The sequence below is a fragment of the Python bivittatus genome, unplaced genomic scaffold (genome assembly GCF_059951505.1).
Source record: "Python bivittatus isolate LINGU-HERP-01145 unplaced genomic scaffold, Pbiv_v1 ctg000480_np1212, whole genome shotgun sequence".
In the NCBI taxonomy this organism is placed as follows: domain Eukaryota; kingdom Metazoa; phylum Chordata; class Lepidosauria; order Squamata; family Pythonidae; genus Python; species Python bivittatus.
In genome coordinates this window covers 54,689,575-54,711,338 of record NW_028277075.1, presented here as the reverse complement: position 1 = coordinate 54,711,338, position 21,764 = coordinate 54,689,575, and the positions used below count along the sequence as shown (strand labels likewise).

Genomic DNA, 21,764 nt, shown 5'->3' with positions numbered 1-21,764 from the left:
ACACCTTGGATGGTTCTTTGGAAAACAGGGCATTTATCTTCTTGGCCTCTGCTTCTCTAGTGTATCTCCTTAGCCTGCCATTGTTTAGCAGTCTCTAGGGCTTCAGATGGAGTCAGGCCCATGTATATTTTCAGTAGCTGAGTCTTATCCTTAATCTCCACACCCTTCTGTAGTTCCACCAGCTGACTAACTTCTCTCTGAATTGCCCTGATCTTAGCCTCCAACTTCATTTTCTGGGGGGGAGGAGGGTTTCCTGCTGTTCTACTTGATCGTGTAGCCAAGCATCTTCAGGATTACAGTAGCTATAGCACATACCAGTTCATTGGTTTGAGTTATGGTGGTAGTAGGGATTGCTGTGAGGGCTCTATCAGCATCTTCTAGCATACTATCTGATGGTACTTCTCCACTGAGCCTTGGTAATCAGTCTCGAGGGTTGACTGTAGCTAGTTTATCCATGATCTTATTCCTCATATCAGCTGCTGTTCTCTGTAATGGAGGGTGGTAGTGATGTTCCAGCTTCTGGTATTGGCTGCACTTCCAGTTGTACTTCCAGATCTTCTTGAGTCTGGGTTGTAATGTAGAGTTGGTCTATCTCAAGTTGTGAGAGCACCTTCCTCTTCGCTATGTTGAAACGTTGGGTAACTAGCTGTTTCTCAGTTAGTGTGGATGTAGGTCTTCTGTCCATCCATAGTTCCCTCATACATTTCATATAATCTCTCTCATTAGGTCTACTGTTGTAGTAGCATTCCATCAATTTCAAGTTCTCTTGTCTCGTCTATGTATGGTTTGTTCCAGTAGCCCACTTATTGTCAGATTGTCCTGGTTCCCCAACATCTGATGCGGACCTTGTTAATCCGGGCAATGTCCGAGCCGGCATGGCTCTCTTAGTTCATGTCACTCTCATATTTGAGGTAGGCAGGTGAAGCATTAGGGGGTCTTTGCCCAAGGACCCCTACTGGTAAGGTAGGTACCAGCCAGGATTTGAATCACAGTCTCCTGCATCAAAGGCAGTGCTCCAACCACTACACTATCCAGCTGCTCGCTCTCTCTCTCTCTCTCTCTCACACACACACACAGCACTGTGCAAAAGTTTTAGGCAGGCGTGAAAAAATGCTGTAAAATGAGCGAACAGAAGAGAAATCCAAATCAAATCAATATTTGGTGTGACCACCCTTTGCCTTCAAAACAGCATCAATTCTTCTAGGTACACTTGCACACGGTTTTTGAAGGAACTCGGCAGGGCTCTGTGGGGGCCAAACCATCACTTCCAGGACTCCTTGTTCTTCTTGACACTGAAGATAGTTCTTAATGGCATTGGCTGTATGTTTGGGGTCACTGTCCTGCTGCAGAATAAATTTGGGGCCAATCACACACCTCCCTGATGGTATGGCATGATGGATAAATATCTGCCTGTATTTCTCAGCATTAAGGACACCATTGATCTTGACCAAATCTCCAACTCCATTTGCAGAAATGCAGCCCCAAACTTGCAAGGAACTTCCACTATGCTTCACTGTTGCCTGAAGACACTCATTATTGTACCACTCTCCAGCCCTTTGGAGAAAAAACTGCCTCCTGCTATAGCCAAATATTTCAAATTTTGACTCATCAGTCCAGAGCACATACTGCCATTTTTCTGCACCCAAGTTCCTCTGTTTTCATTTATAGTTGAGTTGCTTAGCCTTGTTTCCATGTTGGAGGTATGGCTTTTTGGCTGCAATTCTTCCATGAAGACCGCTTTTGGCCAGACTTTGTCGGACAGCAGATGAGTATACCTGGGTCCCACAGGTTTCTGCCAGTTCTGTGCTGATGGCACTGCTGGACATCTTCCAATGTCGAAGGGAAGTAAACATGATGTGTTTTCCATCTGCTGCATTAAGTTTTCTTGGCCGACCACTGCATCTACAGTCCTCAACGTTGCCTGTTTCTTTGTGCTTCTTCAAAAGAGCTTCAACAGCACGTCTTGAAACCACAGTCTGCTTTGAAATTTTTGCCTGGGAGAGACCTTGCTGGTGCAGTCTAACTACCTTGTGTCTTGTTGTTGTGCTCAGTCTTACCATGGTGTATGACCTGTGACAAGAAACTGTCTTCCACAACCTCGCCTTAGTAGCAGAGTTTGGCTGTTCCTCACCCAGTCTTAAGCCTCCTACACAGCTGTTTCTGTTTCAGTTAATGACTGTGTTTCAACCTACATATGAAATTGATGATCATTAGCACCTGCTTGGTATAATTGGTTAATCATATATATACCTGAGTCTAATCCCACAAGATCTCTGACTTTGTGTAAGTGTATAAAGTGTGCAAGTGTAAGAATTGATGCTATTTTGAAGGCAAAGGGTAGTCACACCAAATATTGATTTGATTTGGATTTCTCTTCTGTTTGCTCACTTTGCATTTTGTAAATTGACAAATGTAAACAATTACAATATATATTTTTGAAAGCATTCTTACTTTACAGCATTTTTTCACACCTGCCTAAAACTTTTGCACAGTACTGTATAGACACACACACACACACACACATACACACATATATAAGCTGAAAGTGTTAGATTTGCTCTAAAACTGGAACTGAGAGAAGGAAGGAAGCAGCAAGTTTCAGGAAAACTGGGGAAATCCTAGAAAGTGTGAGAAGTAAAACTGCAGACAAAAAAATTGCACTGACAAAAATAATTCTTCTTACTACAGTGGGAACCCTCTGCTGGATGTTGGCTTGCTCAGCAAATGGGAAACCTGTTTAGAAGAGGGACACGTCTGGATCCAGTCCAAATAATATATACTGGATATGTGGATAATTTTCTTATTCACTAAATATTTACAGTAGATAATACCCACTAGAAAAAATATATGCAGAAAATTGTGTAGCCTAAAAAATAGTTATGTAGCTGAAGGTTAAAATTCTTTAAGAAAACATTACTAAAGGTTCAAATTCCTTAATAAAAACAGCACATTAAGTGCTCATTATTGTCTCAAAAATGAGAAATCTCACCGCATTTTAATCATAAATTAAATGCATTCCAATATGTAAGAAGTACAAATCATGAGATGTCATCCCTTTTAAAGTATACCACCTAACTTTCAGCTTATATAAAGCTTTAGTATGTAAAATCACATATAAAACAGAATTTTCAGTCCATGTTAGTTTCACAAACATCCATAAATTCATTGTTTTCTGCATAAATATTATTTTCTTAAAGCTGCATGCAAAATCACATATAAACAGAAAATACTGTCTCAGAAAATACATATTTATTTTTTTAAAATCCCAAAGTCAAATGGCAAGATTTAAACTTCACAAAATCTAGAGGTACAGATTATTTAAAAAAAAAACAACTGTATTCCAATCTGTATGTTAGGGGTCCAGATCAGATCAGTAATTTACAAAGAAGAAATACTTAAGAATTCCTATGCCCATATAATTATCTTTCTGTCTGATTAATATAGGTGAAAGTAACTTGCTGAGGCTTGCACAGATCTAAACAATCTTTCTCAAAGTGTTTCTTTTGCTTTTGGTAGATACATATTAAAATGGTGCTGGAATATATAGATGGGTTTAAACACAGGAAGAGAAACTGCCCACTGTAGCTTACTTATTTGGACAAGCTTTAGATTTTGAAAGTTGGTGTAGAATGAATGAATAAGTTATGGTGTTGATGAAGAGGAAGAATATACTGGCTGAGGAAGAAGTTGAAACTAAAGAAGGGAAGAAGATCTGAGAAACTGAAAAGCAGAGAAAGAAAATGCACCTGGATGAAAGCTGTATCTTACGGTGCTCAAGTGCCTGGAAGAAGGCAGAAATGGAGAAAAGTGGCCAGGCAGCACAACTCCAAGAGACCAAAAATTGTGGGGTTGATGGCTGTGGCAGCCATGGCTGTGGACAGGTAAATCTGCAGTTGCTACCATTCAGAAAACAATCAAAAGCCAACACATAGGAAAGTGAAAGCCAGCAAGAGGATCACCAAAAATTGTGACAAAAATATACAGTGGCCATCACTACTTATCAGCTAAGAGGCCAGGAGTATGAGAGGAAGGACCCACATGAAGACCAGTGGTAAGGAGATGGACAAACAAGGTTGAAGGCCAAGGATACAGGGAAAAGCAAGGAGTAGACAGAGATAGCTTGATTATACTCAATTGGAGGTGCTGGAATGACAAGTGGAAAGTCAAAGGGATGGTGGAGGTAGGATTGAATGGAAAGTTTTCCTGGGTGGAAAACAGAGAATGAAGGGCAAAGGCTGTTCCCTGAAGAGAATGGAAGGGATTCTTGATGCCTAGTCTGATGAGAGCCAGGTGGAAGGAATCAGTCAGAAGAGCTGTAGATAAGAAAGGGAGAAGGCGAGGAAAATTGTGATGGGTTGGGTAAGTAAGTGTGGGGATGCAAGGAGCAGATGCAGCTTCTAGAAGTGTGGGAGGTTTACTGCTGCTCCTGAAGATTTTTAGGAGGAGGAAATCCTTGTTCTGCATATAATCCAGGGCTAGGAAGGGGGGGGAACCTGAAGGGTGCATGGAAGAAGGGAAGGATTATAGTAGTGACAATCAGTGTGCATTTATGATAGTTGCAGTGTCCCATGGTCATGTGATCACCATTTGTAATCTTCACAGCCGGCTTTTGACAAGCAAAGCCAATGGGGAGCTGACAGAAAGTCGCAAGTCATGTTTGTGCTTAGCAACCATGGGTAATTTGCTTAACGACTGCAGTCAGAACTGATGAACTGCCGTTGTAAGTCGGGTGTGGTCATGTGATTTTTTTCACTTTACAACCATGTCATTTAGTGACAAAGTTGCCAGTCCCAATTGTGGTTGGTAAGTGAGGACTACCTATATAATGCACAATTTACTAACAAGGTCACAATAGGAATCAGGCCACAATATTATTTAAGCCCATGTTAGTTCTGCATTTGTTCATTTGTAAGTCTATTTCATTCAGCTTTGATTACAGTATAACACCATGAAAATTATCCATTCACATATTTGTACCCTATGAATTTTAAATTGTCACAAAAATTTGTTTCTAAAGCAGAACAAATTGGATTACTTAACTATTAATATCCTTCTGTAAGTTTGATTTTGCATACCAATGTAACATAAATTCAGATTGTATGCTGCTCAACTGTTAGCTATTTGTTATTTAATAAGGATATGTAGGGTATGATGAACAGAAATTTTGTGGTCATTCTATGATTAAAAATGTGTAATAATAAGGGTATCTTTTACTGAAACCTCCAGTGAATCTAATTCAAGTCCTCAAACTTGAAAAACTGAATTTATTGTATAACTAATATTACAATTTCCAGGGACATTAATTCTATTATTAGTCACCTTTTATCATTTTTCCTGAGGGAAACCACAGCAAATTTTAAAACATGAAACATAACTGGGTGTATCTAATAATGATGTGGCTCAATAGTTGATAATTACAGTGGAGCATTAAGATGCTGATGTGTCACCTAGATGAACACTTCAAAGAGACTCTTTTAAAAAAGCAAATTTCATAGTACATACCTTTTTCCTAATAAGGTAGAATGCAAAGAAAGGTATAGTATTTCTTGGATGTTGCCAAAACACTTCCTCAAAAAATACTAATCTCCATGGAATTCCATGATTAATCCCAATTCTTGCCTAAGATAATTTTCTATTACATTATATAATAAATTATAATACCATTACCCTGATATACGCAGGTAATACATTCACCACTAATTATTTGTTGCCACTCATCATAAGCCCACTCCCTATTTATGACTTCCAGCAACGTTAATCATATTATTCCAGGTTACCATCTATTTATCTAAATTTAAATATGATTTGTAATATGGTCTCATAAGATCTCTTAAACTTACCTGTGCTTTCCTTTGAAAGAAATGAGACACTGCATTACAACACATCAAGCTGAAGACAACTTAAACTCAGAATTGGTAAAACGTCAGTCATTTCATTTGTTTTCACTACTGTTCTGACATTTCTTATGTTCATTTTTATTTTCATCATTCCCATTTTGGCTGAATCTTACTTTGTTTTTTCTATCTTTTAGCATGAACTGTTCATGCCTACTCCTCTTGTCTTAAAAGAATTAGATCTATCAAATTCCAGACAGAAAAGGAAAGAAAGAAGTGTCTCTCTACAGGCATTATAACTTCTAACTAAAATATTGTTTTGATCAGGTCACTGATGGTCAGAAGGAATTTGATATATTTTTTAAAAAAAAATTATTTAGTGAACTTGTCCCCGCCCATCTCCCCACAATGGGGGACTCATTATACAGATATTATACAGACCAAGTCCATACACTGTGATATAATTAAACAAAAGCAAATTCTGGGTGCTAGAGTAGATCCCAAAGTTAGTTCAGTTCTAAGGTTAAACCAAAGTCAAACTGTTACACAGAAAACAGAATCCTGAAGCATCCAAAAGTAAATGTGAAAAATTCAGGCACAAAGAATTAGGATACAGGCATAAGAATTAGGATATTGCAAGAGCAAGTATGAAATGTGACATCCAGCGCAGAGAGGATAGAATTGAAGGCTTATACTCAAGTTTCAAGTGCCTAGTACAAAATCTCAAGGAATCCTCTTTCTTCAACACATGTTAGGCCTTTGAGTTTGCGCACATATGCTATTTAGAATCCGGCAGGGTTTCAATGCTTTAACCTAAAGCAACTAAAGGATTTTTTCTTATACAAGTAAGAGGCTGTGCCTCAAATCCTCTGAAGCTTCCTGCTTTAGCGCCATGCCTGGTGTACAAACTTTGAGGGGATAACAGATTTTCAAGTACTCAGTGGAGTAGAAACAGCAGTATTTTAAACAGCCTAATGTTGTATGCTTAGCTTCTGTATGACAAAGCAACTTCACATCTTTATATTCATACAACTTTGACTGAGTTCAGCAACTTTACTTCCAGTTCAATACTGGCATAAATCAAATTGCAATAACAACAATAAAGCATATCAATAAATATATTTTCCAATGGTAAAGCTATGCAGAACACGTGGGCAGTCTGTTTTCCTACTGGAGAGAACTGCTTCAGTCAACCTTCTAGTCCTAAACTTCAGATCACCACAAATAAATTATGAAATCATATTGCATTTTGAAAATAAAACTAAAACATCTATGGTAGAAATCTGGATTATTCTTTATAGGACCACAAAAATTAATCATTACCAAATAAAAATCAAAAACCTTTATCCAATATAGGTAAAGGATAAAGGACAGATGGAATTTAATATCCAATAGTTGAAATCATATTTTTTTAAAATTCAGTAAATTGTATGCTTCTACCAGAAACAACATGAAATTGTCACCTTGAGAAGGGGGGAAAAAAACCTAGCTGGTATTTTGTCATTTCATTTTCCCATTAAACACTTTTTTTTTTGATATTATATGGCCAAAAGGAAAATATGGACATTGTAGGTTGGAGATGAGCTACTACCAGAGCCATACATTTTGAAATGCTTGCAAGATCACAGACAAACCAAGTGCATAATTTCAAGCTAGAAATGCTGATTTCCATTAGTGAATAAAAGGAATTTGTAATGAGAAGGGTAAAAATGTAAAGGCAAGCATTTCCTGAAATTTTACCAGGGCAAACTTACCCCTAAATTAGGCAGATAAGAATGGTAACAAAAGTCATTTTAGACATAAATGAAATTATTGAAGTTGTGAAAATCTAACACTGGTAAAGTCCTCTGCTCTTCAGCATAGTAAAATGTCAGGAAGAAAAGTCTCTGCTGCATTGGGTAGATAGTTCTGGCTTTAGAGCTTCCTAATTGAGGAGTGATTTTATTTCCTCTAAAAGCTCCAGGAAATGATAATGAAATGATAATTAGATAAGAATCAGAAACTCCATTGTATAGCCATCTCAAGTAGCTGTAAGAATCCATTAATCTTTGCTGAGATTGACCCAAAGATCAGGTCAAGTTTATTCACTCCCCCAGAATAACTATTAAAAGATGGTGGATTGGTAGGTCAAAAATATAACTTTCCCTGATTCTATGATTTCCTTCTATTCTGGGTATTGAATCATGAACCACAAAAAGAAATTTGTTCAATCAATTCTTCATTTTGGTCAAAGACCAGCATAAAAACAAGAACCAAAATAAAGCAAAACAGAAACGATCTAATAGTAGCACCATACAGGAAAAAAAAAATTTTTTTTTTACTTTCTTTGAATGGGTATAGCACACTATTGTTAAACTAAACTAGACTAAAAGGACCTAGAAACTAAGAATAACCTAAAAACTGAGAGTAAAATCACTGTATTGTTTAAACCTAAGTCTTTGTCCCTAACCAAAGCTAAATGGCAAAAGTCTGAAAAACACTATACTCAGAAGATGTCAGCTCCTAATTTTAATAACTGTATGACAGAATTTAGCAACACTCAAGAAAGTACATTCTGACTGATTTGAGAGGAGGGTCTTCATGTAAAAAAGAATCCATATACCTGGGGTATATTGCTATATGAGGGTTAAAAAAAAGAGCTCTGGAATCCCAGTAAAGTTTAATCTTTACCTTCCTTGGATATTGTTTTTAGAGTGATTAATAAGAGGTAATTATGGCTGAGTAGACCAGTATGACTTTTATTCCATATTAGTACTTAGGAAAAGCAGATTGGAATTGTTGCAGCCCCATCTAATAACACAAAATTTTGATCATCTGTTTTTAAATTTCACCATCTGTTGTTAATGTGAATGTTCCTTCTACATGGAAAGATAGGTTCTCAATCCTAATGCATGAATCCTAAGGCAAAAGAGCCATAAATGACATTTCACAGTAACAAACTGCTAACTATGGAATATCTTTGCTACCAGATGGTCAGGATCAGATAACTGGGAAAGGGAAAACTGATAATGTGTCATTCAAGCTTGATAGTCACAAAAAGAGGCAATGTTCTGGCACAATAGATTTTCATTTCAATTGTATCATATTCACTTTTCTTACAATCCACAGTGCCCAGGACTCTCACAGAGAAGATATACCTCGTAACACTTTTGCAATGATAAAATTTGGTTGAGAATGACTGATGACTAAACCATAATCCTTTTTATGGACTCTATACAGTCAAAATTATCTGAAGATGAAATTACTATAAAGGTTCCTGCTATGACTCTTTAACTCCGCATAACAGCACCAGGAATATGAGGACGGATGCTGCTATCAAGGAATCAGTATCAGGCACCTAGAATACTTGGTCATCCTGTGGAACTGGTCATCAGTTTCATATCAAGAATGTGCTCAATGTAGCACCTCCTGTCATCTACAGGAGATTTTATGGCATTCAATATTCCAAGTGAGTGCCTAGGGAGGATTCAGAACAACAACAATGAAAAAGCAGTGATAAAGCAGAGCCACTCTCCTCATGTTCCTGGAGAATTGCCTGTTCAGTTCTAACAAATGTTGGTAATATGAGAATAGATATTTATAAGTTTAAGAAATACAGCAGTATCAAGTCCATAAGGAGAACTGAAGAAAATGTAAGTATTTCTGGTATAATGGTGTTTCAGTTTTATACACAGATATCCAAGGTTTAACGTCTGCCACTCCAGATAAAGCTGGAACACATTCCAGTCTGAAACCCTGGAGAGCCCGTACTATCACTTAGACAATACTGTGCTATGGATTAATAATCTAAGATTTGGTATAAGAACAAATATTCTGTCCTAGAAAAACAGGATACTTTTGTTTGTTGTTTACAAATCATGTGCAATTGTCATGAAAAAGCTGCCAAACTATCTACTTATTGTCAGTACCTATGGCTACTGTCCTATCTTTTTATCATGGAATATGGCACTAAGCAACTAAGCATACATGACAAAAATAATTGGTGGGAGTATTATAGCTGTACACATAATGCACAGACATTAGATCACAAATTAGTTTTTCTTCTTGCCTAGTCAGAAACTTCCAGCAGACACTGATGAGACAGTCAGTATCTTGGTTTAACCTGCTCTTCTCAATACTGCTTCATAGAGAAAATGAGAGTGAATATGCTACATATGCCCGATCCCCTTTGATGAAAGGACAAGATCAATAAACAAAGCAAATAAATTCAATTGGGGCAGGGAGACAAACAAGGATTTTAATATACAGATGTATTAGAGTGGCAAAAGAATAAAAAATATTTCTGAGATTTTATCTCCTCATACAAAAGAATTTTAGCTATGTTGATGCTGACTTTGGAGTGTCTGATAACTTTCGTCTTTTAAAGGTGAATTATGCATTTACCATAGAGGTAACAAATAACAAAGCATCTGATCTCTGACCCTCTAGAAATCACTGCAGTTTGCGTACCTTTCCTCAAGAATATGACTAAATATGGAAAGAGTATGAATTGCCCCCTTTTCTTAAATAAGCTTCAATTCTACATTAAATGGGGGAAAGGAGGTCAAATTGAATACAAAGGTCACAAAACAGATATAAAAAAGGATCCAACATCACATCTTGGAAACTTCAAAACATCAGCAAGTCTCTGCAAGTATATGACTACAACCAGAATCAAGAACATTCATTGTGAACTAAGCTTTTATGGTATGCAGTCTTAAAAGACACTCAAGAGTGCTACTAAAAACTAGGTCAATCTGGCATTTGCAGTGGAAAAAAGTCTAAAACACTGCCTGATAGGTCCAGTTGCTAACTGTTGACTCAATGTTTTGAAGCAAGATGCCTCTTCTTCTCTGTTAACTCGGTAGCTTCTATCATTATCTTGCTATGTGGACTCAAGGTGGCTGGACGTTTTATTGTCACGATGCACACAGTGAATATCCAGTGGTTTTTACTTAGTGATGGAACAGATGAAAAGACTGAAGGAAAGGAAAAGCTTGTCTGAACATAAACTTTCCACTGGGTAAATCTAATAAGATTTCTAGGTACCTTGCATCTTTTAAGAAATGGACAAATCAACATTTATCCTCCAGAAAAGTTTATTTTAATATTATTTGACATATTACCACCTAATTTTCCTATCAAGAAAAGCTGACTAAATTGAGGGCTGACCAAATTGGGGGCTTACTTGCAATAATTACATGCAGCTGCAATTAGGAATGAATGATCTATTTGGTAGAACTGATATATAAGAACTGATTTTGTAGCAGATAAGTGTTTTTGCATAAGTAAAAGGGCTTTTTGGTACTTTGTATAGTAGTAAAACTAAGACTAAAAAGAGGTGCAAGGCTAGGTAGTTATAGTGAATGCTCAAAAGTCATCCAAAGTGCAATAGGCTTTGGATGGATGACAGGACGAAGAGAGGCAGAAGACTTTTAAAACACAGCGCAACATGTTCCCACCAATGCTACACTGTCTTAGGTCCCGCAAACATCACAAAAACATTTACTTTCTTTGCTCCAGGAACAGAAAACCAACAGAAAGTGCTGAACTGCGCAACATTACTTCAACATTCTCACATCCAAAGTATTATGACTGGAGAGCCCTGCTAAAAATATTCACTGTGAAAAAAAACAAGAATTGTCAGTCACAAACTACCTATTCCTCCTCTTTCCATCTTGCAATGTTTCAGAATATAAGGTGCTTTGGGAGAATGTAATCAAATTTTGGACAAAGTAGGAAATAACAAAATTACTTTATAATTTAGTGCCAGTCTAAAGAACATTCACTTTGATTAGACATATCCCAAACTATATGTTTCATCTGTTTGGATCACTTGAATCCAAAAGACATCTCTAAAAATCACAGTAAAGTGATATTTTTGTACCACAGTTAATGCTCACCATGATTATTTTTCATCGTTGTTTACAAATAACTTCTGCCTACTTAAAACTAATCACACATACTGTATATATGTCAGTAAAGAGGTAATGCTATACCATGGTTAATACTGAAAAAGCAAGGAGGGGATATTAGTGGAAGAGAGTTGAAGAAATGCTCCTAGTGTGTATCATGATCGTTGTATTTTTTTATATTAATTATTCTGAATCTGATAATTAACTTCAGATTAGCTATTAAGAAGATATAAATATCTTTGGAATGAACACTTGCAGATCTTTTACAAATAACTCAGATATAATTTATAGTATGAACTACTTAAAATATCCATGACTGATTGAGACTATAATTTATTTTATTAATAAAAATTAATAAAATAAAAAATAATCTTTTCTCCAAAATTGAAGTTTCAGTTTGAAAGGAGAAAAAAAAACTTTTTATGAAGTACTTACCAAAATGCACTTAGCAGCATAATTGATTTGCTGTAAAATACATGCATTTTTGTACTTGTACATACTTGAATTGAAAACCACAAACACATGATTAGAGAAGAGACTTAATGACTCACCATGCACCACATGAATGCACAGGCACAGTAGCAAAGTTTAAACTTAGCATATGTATTTTCATACGACACAGTAAGCATACTTTTTGTCTTATATATTACTTATACATACTTTTAATTCCATTTAGACAAACATCAAACAAACAAATGGAAATTAAACCCAACCTTAACAGTGCATATCCACATCTTTTTGACATATCAGGTGATGTGCTTGGTACATTGGCTTTAACATGGGTAGCAATAAATTCAGGACAATTTATTTAAAAATATAGCTTTTTAAACTAAGAGTATAAATAGTGACTTCTGTAAAAGTTACAATGGAAATTTAAAGTCTAGTTAAAATTAAATTGAGACTCTTTTAAAAATAAGACCTCCACATACTGATTTAACTTCAAGTGACAGAAAAAGAAAAAGCAGTGAGAAGGAATAGCTCAGAGTTATTTTCAGAGAAGAAGAGGATAATAATGGTCTGCAGCATTAGAAACTGTGGTGGGAAAATTTAGTTTGAAAAAGTGTAATAAGAACTACAATTATAAATACAGCTAATCTATTCAAGCAAGAGCTGGGATGACATGAAAACATTTCAAGGTGGACTACAGTAAGGAGATAAGAAAAAGAAAAAGCTAAGAACTGATATTCAAAGTAGCAGGAGAAATAAACATAAGTTTCAACATTGTTGATTTAACTAGCAAGTAATTTTAATGGATTAATGGAAACTGAAATGTTGAATGGGAAAGAATAGTTTTTGCCCCATCCATCTCTCCCCTGCTACCCCACTGCCATGTACTGATTATTTGTTTGTTTGTTTTTACTGGACTAGTTTTCCGTTTTCTCTTTAGTATACTGATAGCAATATTTAATGACCCTTATTATGTTTGTCTTTTTAAATTACTTGGCTTAACATCTCACTTGAAACAGAAATCATTTTGTTCAGGAAGATTTTGTTTTAATATAGAAAATTAAGATATGTAATGTAAAAATACTCCACCAAAAATTGAAACATTAGACCTAGATGAATAATACTCTTTCCAAATGAACTTTATACTTAGTTGCATTTGGAATTATGGGACAAGATTCAGAAATGACAGTAGCAAATATTTGTTGAAGCTGCTTTGGAACAAAGGTAATCATGACTTCCAAAGATGTTTTTGCCCTCTAATGTGACATCATAAGATGTAGCTTCCAAATTGAATTTATCAAGCTCCTATATATTCCACTATAATTAAAATTGTTTAACCAATCTTGTTTGATAGCTTAAAACAAGATTATTAATACAGAGAAATATCTGAATTCATTTCAATGAAACAAATTAAAAGAGTTCACAGGATAGCTCAATAGAATAGAATGTCCTACACTTCCTTTGAAAAGAATGGCAAAAATCTGTGCTGTGCATATCTTTTCAGAAACTGATATAATGCAGCCTTCCCAATATTTTGCTCTCCTAAATTCATTTCAAAGAATTCAAGGCTAGTGTGCCATGGCCCTTTAGACCAATTTCTTCAAGCAGGATTGTCAGGTATGCTAATAGCTAATGTTTTTGAATTGTAATCTCTTTCACTAAACCAAGATTGTCCTTTTGGGCAATCCAAATATCCACATGATTTGAAAAAAAAATCAATATTCCATATATGATTTTTATATATGGGCATGCTTCCTCTTCTGAATCTTACAAAACAGTGAAGTTTAGTTTTAGAGATATGATTTGAGATTAAAAATCACATAGCTAAAGTTAAGTTTTAGGGCACAGTGGACTCTAGCTACATTCTTAGCTCAGCAAATCCAACTTTCTCAGAATCACTGGAAATGTAATACAAAGTTTCCTTAGTACACATGTTTTGACAATGCAAAATTATACAACTTTTTGAGTTTATTGTTTTAAACTGGGTGACTTTATTTTAACTTTAATTCATCTTTATGAGATAAAAGTCAATTTATATTTTCTTGAATTTTGAATTTTCAGCAGTATGATTAAACAAACAAAATGGTTGTGTATAAGTTCTTTGTTATAACAAAAATATTAATTTTCACCATACTGGAAGATTACATCATTTCTTGATATGAATGAGTAATAGATGCTATGTTATGTAACATCTATGAATGTTTGTCTTACCAAATTAGATAAGGTGGGGAAAAAACTGGGTTTGTTCATATTTTCTTGCATGATTTGATTTTGAATTAATAATTAATGCATGGGCAGTTATGTGTGCTTCTAGAACAGCTCATGTTACACCTCTGCTCTGTGAGCTGCATTGGTTGCCAGTCTGCTCCTGGGTCCAATTCAAGGTGCTGGTTTTGAACTTTAAAGCCCTTCATGGCATGGGATTGGGTTATCTGAGGGATCGCTTCTCCCCAGTTACTTCTGCCCATCCCATCAGACACGCTAGGGTCCTGTCAGTCAGAGAACTACACTTCGTGGGCCTGATAAGGCAGACCTCCTCTGCCGTGGCACCCGCCTTATGGACCCAAAGTGATGTGATGTGATGGAATGTATCTATGAAGAGGAGGGTGATATGAGAGATCAAGGCTATCAGGAAGGAGGGGGTGCATTCCAGGAGGCAAAAGGAAACAAAAGACAACACACTCCACTGGAGGAGTGTGGGAAGCAAAAGTGGTTCAGGATAGCCACTCCCTAGAATCTCCCAGGGTATATCCACTAGTTGCAGTAGTATAGATTTAGTCTGGCAAGGTTCTGTCTATAAGGTGAAAGCAAATAAAGGAACTTTACTCAACTGGACTGTTTCATTGTTGTTCTTGGGCTGGGCCTGACATCAATCAATTTATAAACACAAAGATAATGAACATTTCCTAAAATCAACCCAATTTTGGCAACCATTCAGGGCTGCCAAAAGTAATTATCAGACAATAAAATGGTAACACTGGACTACAGAGGCTAGTAGATGTTCCATAGATTAAGAAATAAACTAAGCCTGAAAAAAAGTGGTCAGAAGGTATGGAGCTAGGATGAAGTGTTCCATCATCTACCTGGAAATAAATGCAATGTCACTTGTAACGTAAGGAGGAAATAATGTATTTGCATCTTTAGAAATAGTTGTGAACAAAGAGAAATCTATATTGCATTGTTTCATCCTTTTAAATACAAAGATGGGATTGTCATCATTCCCTCACTCCTCATAAAAGAAAAAAAATCCCTGTGTATGGCTCATTGTTACATGATTGCAGCAACCTATTGAAGTAAAGGAGGCCTAGGTCTGGAAAAGATCTGGATGGACACACATACAATAACCATGTACAATACCTTGGGCCTCCATGACAGAAGAAAGAAAAAAGCATAACAAACAGGAAGCCTATTCTAAGTATCAGTTTTAAGAGAAGTAACAGAAATGCTGTTTATCATTTTTATCAAAACCTGTGGAGAGTTTTATAGATATTTAATAATCATCAACTTTGTAACTGAGCTTACATAGGACATAGGACAATGAGTTTACATTGTTTATAAGATTTTTACTATGAATTGGGCTGTTGTTATCAGCCTTCAACAAACTAGATGGAATACCACAGTATAAAAACAATAAATATAAATGTATCTACATCAAAAATGTAAAACAAAGTATTTAAATCCTGTATATTTGTAACATGCAACATTCCTAGCATGAAGAAATTCCGTGAAGTCATTACCTATTTTCAAAAGGTCAACAAAATGTGGAGTTTTCTTGGAAAGTTCCTATTTATTGACATAAACACAACTATAATTTAAAGGGAAGCCTTTTTGTATGTATATAACACAACTTTAGAACTGATTGCTCTGTTATTCCCATAATACAACTGCATCATAGCCAATGATTCATTACACTAAATTTTTGAATCATATCTCTAAAAGTATTTTCCTGACAATGTGACTTTTATAAGAACCCTCCCCCCCAAAAAAGTTCCCACAGTATGTATGGATGTATTAAAAAACATACCAAAATAATGGATTATTATGCACATCCGTCCACAATTTATGTCAGAATATCATGATCTTGTTTATAAGAACAGGAAGCTCACAGTTAGTGTTGCATGTGCAAATATATAGTGATAAGCATTTTCTTTTATGGCTCTCAACCAAAGAACTATGTTTACATTCTGCCTTACTGTATGCATTAGTGCCAGAAAGCCTCTATGCCATATGGCTGTTGTAACACTAAAATATGCCTTATCCTGAATGCCAATCTAAATATGCACAATGCCTGCATATAGGATCCCTAAATGGGATTTTAAATATTGTATATAGATGCTGCATATTTTAGAATAAGTATCCACTGAGAATTATTCTGTGAGACTATTAAAATTACAGCTATTATATGCAGTTTTATCACTGAATTGGCTTCTACACAAATGTTACTCTTATCAAATTGAAGTGATTGACTGAGTTAGATTGACTGTGCCTTGATACTTTACAATGCAGATAATGCATAATCCATACATGGAATTATATACTGACAGTCTTCTAAGCAGTAAGGTCTTAGAATTTTTGGTGGAGACTGAGATGAGCCGCCTTCAGTTTATCCTAACTCACTGATTTAAAGCTAGTTTATGAATTTTGACATATTTGGACACAATTAAATCAAAATCATCATAGCCCAGACCTTTCTGCATACAACAAATGGTGCACTATAATAAAAATGTTATCATTACTAAAAAAAAACAACAACCAGCAGTTCTCAGTTCACAGAATGTCTATTACTTGTTTACTTGAAGTTTCTAATTCAGAAGAAAACATTAACATCAAATTTGTTTCTGTGCCTGCACTTCTCTCCTCTTGAAATTTGGCAAATGTGTGATATTATGTATTCCTCCTCTCCAAAACTGAATACCAGCAATACTGGACATGACATGAGGCAGACACCTGAGCAATATTATAGGTAAAGGCATGGGTTCTTCCATTTTTTAAAACATTCTTATGCTGAATGTGATAATCACGCCAAGAAATCATTAACCTTCTTTCCCTGATGCTTTCCAGAGGTCTGATTAGTCTTAAAGTTTAAGACTGTATTTAAAGAACAGGAATGTCACACCTAAAGTACAGTGGTACCTCTAGTTACAAACTTAATCCGTTCCGTGACTCTGGTTGCAACTCGAGTTGGTTGCAAGTCGAGGTAAAGTTTCCCATAAGGTTCAATGTAAATACGGTTAATCCGTTCCGCCCTCCGAATTTGGTCGCACCATGAGGCAAATTTCCCCATAAGGTTCAATGTAAATACGGCTAATCCGCCCTCCGAATTTGGTCGCACCCCGAGGTAAATTTCCCCTATAAGATTCAATGTAAATACGGCTAAACAGTTCTGAAACATATGCATTTTATTTTTAAACCTCAAAAACATGAAAAAAAGTATAGTACAGCACAGTATGAAGAGGGAGAATGGGGTGGGGAGGCAGTTACTGTTTGGAGGGAGAGTCCCCCTCCAAAGGGACATCGGGGAGATCTCCTTCAGGGGTTTCCTCTCTTCTTTGCCTCTTAGCTGCAGGCTCAGTTCTGGGGAAAAACCTGTCTAAAGTCAGTTGCCAGCCTGCTCTGCATTTTCTTTGGAGCCATGCTGACAAGCACACCAAAAACCTTCCAAACGCCACAAAACACACCACAAGCCTCACCGAACGTCTCCTTGCTACCGCGATCTTGCCCACAGGAAGTCGCGACCGCGTGGCAGCAGGGCAAATGGCCGCGGATCCGGTTCGTAGCTCGAGGCGGAGTTCGCATGTCGAGGTAAATTTTTGGGGCCGGAGCTGGTCGTATCTTGAAAAATTTGTAAGGAGGGGCGTTCGTAACTAGAGGTACCACTGTATCAAGAAATCTAAAGCACTATTTTGAAATTAGAAAAGCTGATGTGACTGATCATAAAAGGATTTACGAAAGAGTCGTGAAAGTCAGATGGGAGGCTATAGAAATTTAATTAATAAATTTAAATTGTATCTTAGGTCTTCACTAGTACTAGACAGTCACCTATTTCACATTGTAAATATCACTATAATATCCTGAGGTCTGCAAATACAAATATGTGAGAGACATGACGAAGTTTGCATGACAAAGGCAAACCAATGATGGGCCAACACATATATTCTGGCTCCACTCATAGGTGAGTGTGGCTAAGAAGCTGGCTTAACCAAACTTAACATAATAAGTGAATGTAGGACTCTGCTAGAGAGAAAGGTAGGTTTCTAAAAGAAACCAGTTAATAAAATCAAGATTTGTTTTGAAATTACCAATATATTAGTTTTTATAATTTTGTAGGTGAATGAAGCCCAAAATCCCACATTCACACGTCATACTAAGTTCTAATATTCAAGCAATAATTTGTTCACAATATAAATTTACAGTTGCAGCTAAGCTAACCTTATGGTAAAGTCTGATGGACAAACCCAGAATTAAAAGTTTATAAATGCATGCTACTGATCAACTTACCAACTCTATTCCCTGTGGAAAAGGAGTATCATCCAAATCCTTTAAGGGAAATCTCTGTATTATTTTCCCCAAACCATCTGCTGAGCCTACAAAGAAAAGGAAAAGAGAATTATTAAAATGAACTTCTAGAATCAAGTTTTAATTATTACTTTTCCAATAAAAAAGTTCTCAATGAAATAAACTGCAATCCAATGCCATATTATATTAAGAGCTCTAAATATTAACTACTGTTTTCAACTGACAAGTTATTGCTAAAGTTTGTAGAGTTTAAAAATAATTCAAATGATATATTCAAGACAAATCACCTTGCTAATAACAATTCTATTACACACACAATGGATGCAGTATTAAGATCCATATAGCATACAATCCATGCTCAGATATAAACAAAATGAAAACTAACAAATGCTATAAGGTAATCTTGCTTTTAAAAAATGACTGAATCAAATTACTATGATTCTGGCATTGTAACAATCACATCACTTCTTCAAATAAAAAGGTTAATTATTCCCCAACCTTTCCATATGTTTATCATCACTCTAAATAATGGGAGAAAAGCAGGGAGGCAGCATTTTATCCCAATATAATGTAATATGTCATTTGAAAATGAAAAAGAAACTACTCACCACTTAAAATTTAATGAAAAGTTTTCAAAAGCAAGTTTTTAAAAACAGAATTCACACTGAATGCCACAAGGGTCTATCTATACCACATGCCACACTTCAGTTCACATTGCTTATATTAACACATTTAGCCCTCTTATTTTTAAAAATTACTACAGATCTCATTTAAGAGAACTTTTTAGTCTCAAAAGCCATGGGTTTCCATAACCCCGTTATACCATTTTCTGTCCTATAAAAAATATTGTTTCACACAGGTGAAGCTCCTTCATTCTCATGCCCTTTAATTTGTGTACATTTTTCTACCTAATACAATATAAGACTAATCAATAAACCTGGAATTAGGTTAACACAGGCAGCTAAGAAGTGTACAGTACAAATCAACTTCACATTTCCGTGCTTTAATGTTTGCATCTGTCCAAAATAGTGGACCCTGAAGTGTGTCTGCATTCAAATCTGTATGGTTTCAGTTTGGCCACTGTAAGTCAGATGATCCCTAAAAACAAGTACTTGAGAACTACTGCAGCTTTTGTACAATATTTATTTACTGCACCATGTAACATAAACTTATACTTGTAGATACATGTAACCACATGGAGCACATAAACTTGGTCTAGTTCTTTTGTAGTTTTAGTCAGTCATCCCTGACTGTTTAAGACCCAAAGATATCATTTGCCAGGACTGTTGATCAGTAAATGCTTCTTTAAGCTTGTGTCAACTGTGATATTATCTAGCCTCTCTTTTGATGCCTTCAATTTTCTAAACATCAGGGCCTTTTCTAAAGATTCTTCCCTTGAACACCTAAGCTTTAGCTTATTAGTGCTTCCAATAAGCAGTCTGGCTTTACTTGAACTAGTACTGAATGATTTGTTCTTCTTAACTGTCTCCAATATACAATTCAAAGGCATCTATTTTCTTCATTCACCCTTTCTGATAATCCAGTTTTCACAACTATATGTTACAACTGAGAAATCCAGAGCCCTGAAAGCATGTACCTCTGTTGTCAGTAGTACATCTCTGCACTTTAATATTTTGTTTAGACTTGTCACAGTCTTTCTTCCAACTAGTGTCTTTTTATTTCATGGCTACAAACCCTATGATCAGCAGGCAATAAAAATGGGAGAACTGTGAGGGGGAACTGATGTTGGTGGAAGCTTGGGGTGTATGCTGCACAGAGAAGTAGGAAAGTAAGTCAACCAGCTCACTCTCTGGATGAGAGGCAGAATGGGAGTGGAACATACATCCTGGAATGGGCGTACAGGGCTTTGCCTTATTTCTTTTTGGTCTTCTCTGGTATTTCATGTTTACTTGGGCAAATTTCCCTCTCTTCTGCCTTTTTGTTTTCCACCTTTTCCACCTATTTTCATTATATCAGTACCTGCCATTTCTCATTCATTCATTCATTCATTCATTCATTCATTCATTCGATATTTTTGTTTTTTTCATCTTTATTGATATCATGAATAGTTTTAAATTCTGCAAGAAGTTGTTCATGATTTGAACCATAGGCAATACCCACTCTTGTTTTGGCTGACTGAACACAGTTCCTCCAACTTTGCTTGAAGATTATAATCAAACTGATTTTGGTGCTGTCCACCAGTTATGTCCATGTGTAGTCTTCTTTTAGGTTGTTGGAAGAACATATTTGCTATGAACAGTAAATCTTCTTAGCACAGTTGTATCATTTCCTACACTGAGACCAAATTTTTCCATTATTTCATAACAGTTTACTTCAATTTTAGCATTCCAGTCTCCTATAATTAAGTATAGAGTTGACTTCACAAGTTCAATTTCCACTTCTGCATCTATGGTTGGAGTAACCAAAGGAGATACAAGAGATTTGGACCAGTGTAATACTGAATGGCTTGCCCTGGATTAAAATCAAAATCATGCTATTATTTTTTGGATTCTAAGTATGTGACCCCCTTATGTTAATAATGATGGCTTGATATATTTTTCGTGGTCAGTTGAATTGATACTCTTCTGATATTGTCAGCCTTGTGAGGTAGTCCAGACAGGAACCACCCCAGATGAACTCATTAATTGTAAGGTTACATTAACAGAATCTTGCAAGTCTGAAAGAACATTTCTCCCCTGCCACCTTTTCAACCCAAGGACCAAGGGAGGGTCCCCTCTGAGACATTTGCCACACCCACATTCCTTCTGTGGGCTAAGCTGCCTCTTATCCAACTGTTCCTCTGGCTGTGGCTCTTCCCCGTCTTTCAAGGTCATTCCCACATACCATTACAAATATGAAGTGATCCACTCCAGTCTATTTCAGTTCATTGATTCCCAGAATGTCAAGGTTCAGTCTTCATCCATCTGCTCTGACAATATTAAGTCCCTCTTAGTTCATAATTCTGCCATTCCACATAATGATATACATATATTTGCAGCAGAGAACTTTCCATTAGCCTTTAGCCACATAAGCATCAGAACACAGTTTTGCTTTAATCCAACCATTTTGTAAA

The 21,764-nt window shown here is 36.1% G+C and overlaps 1 protein-coding gene across 3 annotated transcripts in view; it reads right to left on the bottom strand.

Annotated features, from left to right (window-relative positions):
* Positions 1–21,764, bottom strand: part of SBF2 (SET binding factor 2) — a 270,236-nt gene that overhangs the window by 197,442 nt on the left and 51,030 nt on the right. For all 3 annotated transcript variants that reach the window (XM_088145943.1, XM_088145944.1, XM_088145945.1), the window contains one exon: positions 18,674–18,759. In XM_088145943.1, the coding sequence (XP_088002069.1) occupies positions 18,674–18,759 (86 nt within the window). Of the gene's footprint in view, positions 1–18,673; positions 18,760–21,764 lie in introns of those variants that run through there.